Source organism: Diachasma alloeum, unplaced genomic scaffold (genome assembly GCF_001412515.2).
Source record: "Diachasma alloeum isolate Michigan unplaced genomic scaffold, Dall2.0 Dall_scaffold_00401, whole genome shotgun sequence".
Taxonomy (NCBI): domain Eukaryota; kingdom Metazoa; phylum Arthropoda; class Insecta; order Hymenoptera; family Braconidae; genus Diachasma; species Diachasma alloeum.
Window position 1 is genome coordinate 437,810 of NW_021680540.1, and position 10,362 is coordinate 448,171.

The following is a 10,362-nucleotide window of genomic DNA, read 5'->3' on the forward strand; positions in this document are numbered from 1 at the left end:
CGGGATAGCTCTGAATGATGCGGAAAAATCAGTAGAATTGAGTCCTACTCTTTTTTTCAAAGCTTTTTTTCAAAGCCCTCTCAAGAGGTGAACTCGGCAGGTATGACAACTATATTGTATATATTGTATCCCAAAAGAGAAACTTCCCGGACCGTTATCAGGCTTCTTTCTTTACATGGAGAGAGGTGTTCAGTAAAAATTACGGAACTCACAGTTCGTTCACCGATCACGGAATCGACGCAGAAAATTTAAGTGATGGTATCGTAATTTTTCACAGGAGATTCCGGCAAAAATTACGGACGGCTCTGGAAAAATTTCGTAATTTTAGGTAATAATTACATGACAGTTCCGTAAAATGTCCTAGAACCCCATTTCGCTCCGGAATCACGGAAAAAATACGTAATTTTTATTGAATATTTCTCTCCGTGTGGTTTCTATGATCATATCCCTGTTCCTCTGCGAAAGTTTATTAAATAAGTTCCAAAATAACACCTGATTTGTCCAAATCCGACCATTCTCCGTTGACTCAGGGGCATTTTAACCCTAGTCCGGTCGCCAAACGCGCCTCCGCGAGTTGGGTCACCTCCGCGGGGATTCCCCGCCGTGTTATTCAGGCTTTGGCGTTGCCGGATTCACTCTACATTATCCGGGCGCGTTAAGGGGTAACGGAACCCGTCGTACACAGAGGTTCGGGGTCCCCCCTATCGGTATTGCAGGTTCCCGTGGTTTTTTGGATTTTGTACGTGAAAAGTACAAAAGCCTATAAAATATAAATAAATATAAATTTAAAAAAATGAAAAAATAAAATAAAATATAAATAAAAGGACATGTTACCTCCTGGATACCACCCAATCATCATAAACAAGTTTTTATGAAAATTACGCAACAAAAGTACGTTTTTGTACTCAAAATCTCTGTCCTGGACCTCACTCGATCGCTCTCTTCTCATGAAAATAGCCATCGGCTAAGAAAAATCTACAAAACATCCGTTTTTCTACCATGACTTGGCAGATTCCTACAAATAAAATGGCGTCGGCCTTGCCCTGTCCTTGCCGTTAATTAGTTTGCAATTTTTTTTGGATAAATAAGAAAAGCATGAGAAGAGAGCGATGCGTTCTGCTACTATCAAAAAGGGGAAAAAGTTTCATTGATTCTCATTGCATAGAATCGAAGAAAACTTGTTTTTGGTAAACGTATTTTTGTGGTCGGTTCCGTTACCCCTTAAGCTCTGAAATACAATTGTCAACATAAATTCTGTCCTACTAGCCTGAACTGAGTATGGCATGTGATTGGCCATTTAAGAGTATCCCTCATTCCTCATTGGCGATGAGCCCCCACTCAGTTAAGGTTAGTAGGACAGAACTTTTGTTGCCGATTGTACAATCGTCAAAAAAAAGTTCACGCAGTACTTGAAGTTCATTGTTAAAGTTGATCTATGCAATTGACCTATTTTGCAGCTAGCGAAAAAATTCCTGGTGAAGAAATCCGAAGCAAATAAAGTTTATAGGGCTAGAAACTTTTCTCAAGCATGCCAACTATTGGGACCGCTAATTACCGATGGCGGCGCTCGTTTTCACCAATATGGACGATTTTAGGCTTCCCATATACACGCTAACACAAGCCCAAATTGGGTTGTATACTGTCTGTGTGCAGCCCAATATCCGCCATTCATAGGTGGCGTTTTGATATTTAGCGTTTCCAATATCAGCAGTTATGTGAAGAATGTAAACATAACAAGCTGATGGTAACAATCCTATCCTTCAACATGGCCCAGGCCACCTACAACTTGGGAAACCTCAACCAATGCCTGAGAGAGTGTGATAAGGTCTTACAACTCAAGCCGGATCACCAAAAAGCCCTGATGCGCCGTGCTCAGTGTCACATGGACCAGAAGAACTACGAGAGAGCTGTGGAAGATTTGGAACGTGCTTTGAAGATCGAGTCATCACCTGAGGTGCGGAAGTTGCTGGAAGTAGCTCAAAAATGTTTAGAAAAAGCCAAGAACAATTTTCACGCAATCTGGGGGATTGCGCATAGTGCCTCTGCAGATACGATCACCAAGGCTTATAAAGAATTGATCAAAATACGCCATCCCGATCGGCATGCGAATGACACAGAGAAGCTGAAGAAATTCCATGAAACCAAGTGCAAGGAGATCACACGAGCTTATCAGTTACTAATGGACGAGCTATCTCCAAGTCAAAGGTACAATAGTAAATCAAATACTGATCAGAGAAGCAAATGACAGATTCCACAGAGGTCATCTTGGGGAAGTTATAATGATAACAATCGGCAAAAATCTTCAACTGGAGCTACGAAAAATAATTTCACCGGAACTCAGTCATATCCAGGAGATGTTAATAATTTCCAATATGGACAAAAATCTTCGTCTGGAAGAACGAATGACAATCCTTCTGGAACTAAGTCGTCACCTACAGGGTCAACCCGGAAAGAGTCAGCAGGAGGTTCTTCCGAAGAACCCACGCAGTCATCAGGGAGCTCCAGAAATTGTAATGAGCAAAAATGTTCATCCACAAGTGCTAATAATAACTCAAAAAAAAAACAAAATAACTCCAAAATTGGAGTTATTATTAAGTGCTTTACTAATAACTCCAATAGACCGAAATCATCATCAGACACGTCTACAAATTCTAATAGGCAGAAGACCTCGTCTGAAGGTGCCAATAAAAATTCGAATGGCCATCTACCTTCATCAGAAAAGCCAAATGACAATCCCAATGGAAGTCCATTGTCATTAGGCACTAATAGTAATGGCAAAGGGAAACAATCTTCATGGGAAAATATCACTGATGATTGGGGTGACGACGATTAAGAAGACTTGGGATTTTCAAGTGTTGGTCGGAAACACTGCCGGATGGATCTGAACACTATTATTGGACATCGAGGCATAACGCAAACTGAAATGGCAAGGTGTTGAAAATCTTTTATTAAATTTTATTTGTTACTTTGGTGTTATCGAAGTATAATTCTCGATTTGACACCCGCACCCTACCTGCCTGTTCCTCCTTTCTTTTTACCTCGGGTATTCCCCCCTCTGCGCTACCAGGGACCGACTTCCCCAACTTCCTCAACAGGCCATTTGGCCTGGACTGAGGGGAACCATGGAAGACCTCAGTCATGCAGCCGGCCGATATTGTAGGGATTCTAAAAAACATGAAAAACAGTCCTAGATCCTTCGGCCAGAAGTTCCCAATTTTATTTTTCTAATGAAAGTAGAAAAAGTATAAAGCAGAAAAAATCATGATTTTTTCAATTTATGTAGTCAGGAATTTTTAGTTAAATCATTGCAATAGGATAAATTGTATAAAAGAGCAAATTTTTTTTTCTATTTTACATTAAATAGCTTTTATTAGACATTTTCTATTGAAAAAGAAACCATGCGGAAAAGCTGCAGATTTTCAAATGGAAGTGACAAAAAACCAATTGAATTACTAGTAGAAATCGAATAAAATTTTCTAGTGAATACGTTAGCTCTTTCTATGAAATTTTATGTTCATAGAGGAGGGTAGGGTGAAATGAACCATTTGAATTGCAGATAAATTGATGGACGAATCTAGACCTCAATTAATGAATTTATGTTTGGCTTATGAATATTTGATGAATTTAATTTACAAAAAGTCAAGAGTGTCCATTTTTCTCCACTCTCTCATGCATAACATTGGAACGACTTGAAGTGACGTTTTGACTCATTGTACATCTGCTTGATGAGGGCATGTATAATTCCATCATGTAATAAATGTTTTCTTACTTACTGCAAACTACAATTCTTCCCTCTTGAGATGATCCTCGACGAAACTCAATTGATAAATGTGTTTCTGATTTATAAACATTGGAAAGAAAACAGTCAAAAGTGAAAATTTGCAGATTTTCTAAAAATCTGTCCATTCATGTTTCCAAGAAGGTTCCTGAATAGCATAATTATTCAAGTTTTTTCATTATTTTGTCTCCTTCGAAAAATAATTAATGGAGTGTCCAGCACTAATTGCACGATATACCGAGATATGAATCCTACTTGTCTTATCACAATTTATCTTTGCAATGAAAAATCCATGGAGAGATCCAAGATCCCGTAAAATCACAAAATTTTCAATAAAACTCCGTTTGTTTTTTGAATAACAGTATTGAATTACTCAGAACTTTTGGTGGCAATTTCCTGCACCATGACTGTGGCACCAAAATGAGTTCTCATATATTCAAAGAAAAAAATGTAAATCATGGAAATTAATCAATGAAATAAAGTGCAACCCCATAATTAAAACAAGTTTGACTGTCTTTAATCATCAGAAAAGAGATTGTTACTGTCCTTTTATCCAAAAAATTATCTTTGCCTGAGTGATTCGTAGAAGCGTATTTACCAGGGCATTTGAAATTCACCGCGCTGAGTCGCCTCCTCCCGTTTTTTATAGGCCCCGCTTGCTTTTGACGACGAGAGTGGTCGAACCTGGCAACACGGCCTGGCCCTTTCCACTGCTTATGTATAATTACGCCAACTGACGAGTCCGTTCCCTTCGTAGCTACCCCCACTTTGGCTAATCCCCACGCACATCCACATCTCCCACCTCTGAAAACGAAGGGAACGGACTCGTCAGTCCGACAGCGACAGTATTTATCCTGTTGCCTGCAGTTGCTTCGACAGTCAACGCTCGACCTGGCTCGACCCTCAAGTCACCTCAACAACACGAGTTTGAACAAAATATTTGGATTAAAACCTTGAAGTGACTCATTTTGTCTAGCGTTGAGTTCAAGGCCTCTTGTGTTGCGTTCAAGGCCTCTCTTCCAACGCATTATTCTACACGTGAAAGAACAAAAAACGAACGAGACCTGTAATAAAAACTAACAGTAGGACTAGGTGAGTAAAATTTAGTATTTCTGATTGTCAGGAATTACAGATTTTTCAAATAACGACGACTTAATCCGTCTCATATAGTGCAAAAATATAAATATCTACACGTTTTAAAAACAAATCCACTCACGGTGCTCAGAAGATAAACTCGCGCATTGTATTGAGTTGTAGGTTAGTTATTCAACTACTAAGAGCTGTGGAAACTAATGAGAACTACACTGCGAAGACAGTTTTTTTTAGAAGTATAGCTTTACTTGTACCAAGAAATTCATAACTTGAAAGTTATCAAGCGCACAATATCTCACACTAAGAAAAAAAATCTTACGCCAAGAAATTTTATACTTGTCCGAAAGATGAGGGCGCTTGAAAATTTTCAAATCACAAGTTTCTTGATATAAGTAAAGACGTACTTCTCAATAAACTTTATTTTTCTCAGTGTACTTGTGTTTTGAAAGATTCTTAACAATTACAAACCATTTTTCGGCGAGCAACATCTTTCAAAAACATTACTTTTAAGACAAGAGAAATATTTTCGTAATGTGGTTATACCCCCTAGGCGCATTTCCGGATTCTATATTTAATATTTATGAGAATATTAATTTGAGTTTTCACCATTCTCACCTTATTGTCAAACAGACGTGCAAGCTAGATAAGGAGTTGCACAGGCCACCCAGCTAAGGAATAAGGATGTTTCTCAGTCCAAAACCTAAACTTTGAATAAAAAAAGACTTATCAAATCATCTTCCAATTTTCATTGTGATGTTCTCCAAGTTCGATTGTTCGTAGAATAGACAAAATTATTCAAAGATTGACAAGAACGCCAAGTGAGCGGTGTTACCCGAATTCAGGTAAATCTGCTCACTTGGTTCCTGGTGTTATCAGAATGTGGGTAATACCGATCAGTTTTGTGTATAGGGGTGTTTTCGCCAATTATTGGCAGGATTTTTTACCTTCAAAAATTTAATTTTCTTGAGGCTTCTCATATGGCTTTCTTATCATTGAAAAGGCCTCAAAAAAATTTTTTTTATTAAAAAAAATTGTATTACGCCCATAATGTTAATTTTTTAATTTTGCGAATTTTTGACACCATTTTGCATCCTAACAGAGGTCCATTTTTTTCGGGTTTTCGATATGTATTTCCGACAGAAGTTTTCAGTTCTTTCGATTGAGCATGGTGCCAATCAGCTTATGTCGTCGAAAATGCTTTGAAATCGCCAAAAAACTAGAAAATTGTGCGTGGTACCCCCTTCCCCCACCTCGATTGAAGATTCTTTTCTTTCCTTATCCAAAGTGACTATTTTTATGAAACATATTATAAAATTAAACTGAAACTTGGATCCATTCTATCCAAAAATAATTTTTTTTCAATTTAGTTGTAAAGTTTTTCCCAATTTCTCATTTTTTAATTTAATTATTTATTCTCATCAGCACTCCCAATAATAAAACAGTTTAATAAACAAAAGTTGATAAAAAATAGTCAATGAACAAAATTTTTTTTTGCTTGAATTGTGTCCAATAGTCGTTTTTCGGCTGTTTCATTTTGCTCCACTCTCCCCTACCTTTTTGCGTTTTTCCTATTTGTTCTCTTAGTGCCTCCCTTCCCCCATATCGCTTGATTCAAATTACAGACCTTTTCTTCAACTTCTTTCAGAATTTTTCCTGAATTGACAAATACGAAAACTAACAATGAATACGCGTGAATTCATTGAGAAAATAACAAAATTACCGAAGACTAATGACAAATCCTCGATCACGATTTTTCCTCAGCCCAACGTGAACGCAGGATGTGGGAGCAACGGCGTACGCCCTCCTAGACAAGTAAAAAATCCCCACGTGAGTAGAATTGTCATATCTAAACCAGAGCTGCGAGAATACTTTATGAGAATTTCATAGAAATATTATTTCCAGTGGTTTTCTAATATTTTTTCCGAATGTAATATAATTTGGAATCATAATTTCAAGTTTACTTAGGACGACTATTCACTTTCGATTCAGAGAAAGGGATGACCCTGAAGTTTGCAGACAAAAATCTTCAACAGAGAATATCTGGTGAGGAAATTGAACAATTAGAAAATTTCAAGTTCATTTTGTCGGGCGTGACGGAATCTAATCGTGATGGTGGCTAAATATGTGAATAAATAAATTACTGGTTGATTTCTTCGAAATTTAACTATGGAAAACCATTGACACGGCATATCTCACCTCGGAGTTATTTTATTGGAAAAAAAACATGGTCACGATTTTCATTCTACGAAATTTCGACGTGATTTTTTTCCTTTTTTTTCTAGTCTTATCGGTCAACGTTAAGGATTTTCTACATGCACCGTAGCGGGGGGGGGGGNGTGCGGGTGTGGAGGGGTATGACTTTCGTAAGTGTTCCAATCCCTGAACACGAAAAAATCGAGTTTTCAATTACGTTGTTGAGGTGCTATTTGGCGACTTTACTGGGATTAATATTTTTCTAATATCATATATTCATCATGGCAATACGTCAATTGCATTAGAAATTTTTTATGATTGTATTTAATAATTGTTAAATAATGAAAATTCAGTCCGGAACAGAGGCAACGTCGCCCACTAGAAAATTTGGGTGAGACGTGTTGGTAACATTGGCTCCTCAGCCACTCTAGAGTGTTTACCTCCCGCATTCTAACCGACAGACTAGTACAATGATAATTTCTGCATTGACGGTGATATTCAAGGAAACAAAATGTTCAATAAATATTTTGTGGAATTTTGTGGAATATTTTAGTTCAGTGTATAATGGAAATTCCTCTTCAGTTCTCTTTCAAAGTGCGCTCTTCTCACATCCCTGACGGACCGACTTCAGAGTTGCGTCAGAGTTGCATAAGACTTGAATATTTCCAACATTTCAGAGAAAGTTCAAAGTTCGGTCAGAGTTGGGGCTATGTCGGATTCTGGGGAGGGGCCGGGGGGGTTTACATGTGTTCTCTGAACTCTTACCTGCCGTCAGAGTTAAGAGTTCAGTTTTTTTATTGTTGATCATTATTTATTTATTTCTGGGGAAGGGAGGGGAATCCATTTGTTCTCTGAACACTTACATGCCGTCAGAGTTAAGAGTTGAGTTTTTTTATTGTTGATCATTACTTATTAATGAGTCAGAGTTAAGAGTTGAGTTTTTTTAATGTTGATCATTACTTATTAATATCTGGGGTGGGGAGCAGCGGTTTACATGTGTTCTCTGAACTCTTAACTGCCGTCAGAGTAAAGAGTTCTGTTTTTTTATTGTTGATTATTATTTATTCCTTTTTGGGAGGTGGAGCGGGAGTTTACATGTGTTCTCTGAACTCTTACCTGCCGTCAGAGTTAAGAGTCTAGTATTTTTACTGTTCATCATTATTTATTTATTTCTGTGGTGGGAAGGGAGGGGGGGTTGCATGTGTTCTCTGAACTCTTACCTGCCGTCAGAGTTAAGAGTCTAGTATTTTTACTGTTCATCATTATTTATTTATTTCTGTGGTGGGAAGGGAGGGGGGGTTGCATGTGTTCTCTGAACTCTTACCTGCCGTCAGAGTTAAGAGTCTAGTATTTTTACTGTTCATCATTATTTATTTATTTCTGTGGTGGGAAGGGAGGGGGGGTTGCATGTGTTCTCTGAACTCTTACCTGCCGTCAGAGTTAAGAGTTCAGTTTTTTTATTGTTGATCATTATTTATTCATTTCTGTGGAAGGGGGGTCCATTTGTTCTCTGAACACTTACCTGCCGTCAGAGTTAAAAGTTGAGTTTTTTTATTGTTGATCATTACTTATTAATATCTGGGATGGAAAGGAGAGGTTTACATGTGTTCTCTGAACTCTTAACTGCCGTCAGAGTAGAGTTCTGTTTTTTTATTGTTGATTATCAGAGTTAAGAGTCCAGTATTTTTTTAATTTATTTATTTCTGGGAGGAGGGGGAGGGCGGGTGTCCATCTGTCCTCTGAACTCTTAACTGCCTTGAGGGTTAAAGATGATAGGGCATTACAATCCATTTTAGCTTATGAAAAAAATTGTACCTCTAAGCTAACATCGGTATTCCCCCAGCTAGAGAATTTTCACTAGCAGTAACTCTAAATTTGACAACGTTGCAAGGGGTACCGTAGGGCGCATGTTGTGCACGCCGAGCATGGGAAATACATACCATTGCCACGTTGCCACGCATTGCCACGTTGAACGAGAGTGACAATTTTTGTCACTAGACGGGTGAAATAATTTATCTAAAAATCGAAAAGCTTCCTAATGGTTTCAAAAATTAATCCAAAAAAATTGAATATTCTTTTCCGGCATACCCAAAAAGTTTCAGATTTTTATCACCTTTTTTTAAGCCTATAGAATTTTTTTACCACTTTTTCCCATAAAAATCTATGTTAACTTCAAACTCGATTATCTCCTACAAAAGCTTTCTACAGTGCTTTTGAAACTTCTACTGAATTTTTTTTAGGGTAACCTTAATACAAAAAAAATATTCAGATTTTTATCACCTTTTTTGACGTAATGCCCTATCATCCTTAAGAATCCAGATTTTTTATTGTTGATTATCATTCATTTATTTCTGAGGAGGAGGAGGGGGTGGGGGGGGGGGGGTTCAACTATCCTCCCAACTTTGAGCCGTCGTCAGCATTAAGAGCTCAGATTAGGCGGATTCTGGAAAGGGCCGAGGGGGGTGGGGGGGTTTCATGTGTTCTCTGAACTCTCAACAGTCTTCAGAGTTAAGCGATCAGTTGCGGCGGAATCGGGAAGGGGGGAGAGTGGAGATCCATGTCCTTTCTGAACACTTCGCAGTCTTCATAGTTAAGAGATTAGTTTAGGCGGGGTATGATAGGGGGATGGGAAGTCTCATGTGCTCTCTGAAATGTCCATATTTTTAAGAGTCAAGATTTCAATTTTGGGAGTTTGGGGGTGGGGAGGAAATCGGTTTTTTGTGTGGTCTGTGAACTCTCAAGATTCTTCACAGTTGAGACTGCAGTTTTGGGAGTTTTCTGGGGAGAGGGAGGGTAGGTAGGTTCTGTGGGCTCTCTGAGTTCTCAACACATATATCGCGGTTAAGAGATCACTTTCGGGCGTTGTAAGTACTCTCTGAAGCAACATTACCAAGAGTTGAGAGTTTATTTTTTGCGGGTATATATTTCCCTGTTTGAACTCACAACATATTTGACGAATAAAAGTTGATAGTTAGTCATCGAATTTCTCCCTTCTCGACTGTTCCAATATTGTGGTTGAGTTTCCGTGTAAATTCGACCACTCTTCAGTGTAAAGTATTTGGACGGGTATTTGGACTTCAGTGTACGATACTCTATTAGTTATCGATATCTATTCTTTCATAAGTTATTAGGCATCAATATTTTAAGAGTTGAGAATTCATTTTCAAAGGCTACGAGGTGCCCTTTTCGAAATCAATATTTGTGGTGAATGAGAGTTAGGACGGACGGGGCGCTTTTCTTCTCTCCTCTCTACATATCCAAAGGCTAAGAGCTGAGTTTGGGGGGCTTTCGAGGCAGTC

General features: G+C 38.3%; 1 protein-coding gene across 5 annotated transcripts in view; it reads left to right on the forward strand.

The window, feature by feature from the left end:
* The first annotated feature begins 4,561 nt into the window (after positions 1 to 4,561).
* The window catches only part of LOC107042010, a 43,726-nt gene continuing 37,925 nt past the window's right edge, over positions 4,562 to 10,362 (forward strand). Inside the window, exons 1-2 of one of the 5 annotated variants that reach the window (XM_015262862.1) lie at positions 4,562 to 4,870; positions 6,516 to 6,697. In XM_015262862.1, the coding sequence (XP_015118348.1) occupies positions 6,551 to 6,697 (147 nt within the window). In that variant the 5' untranslated portion in view covers positions 4,562 to 4,870; positions 6,516 to 6,550. The remainder of the gene's footprint in view (positions 4,871 to 6,515; positions 6,698 to 10,362) is intronic. The other 4 variants (XM_015262863.1, XM_015262861.1, XM_015262865.1 and 1 more) reach the window with 4 other exon arrangements.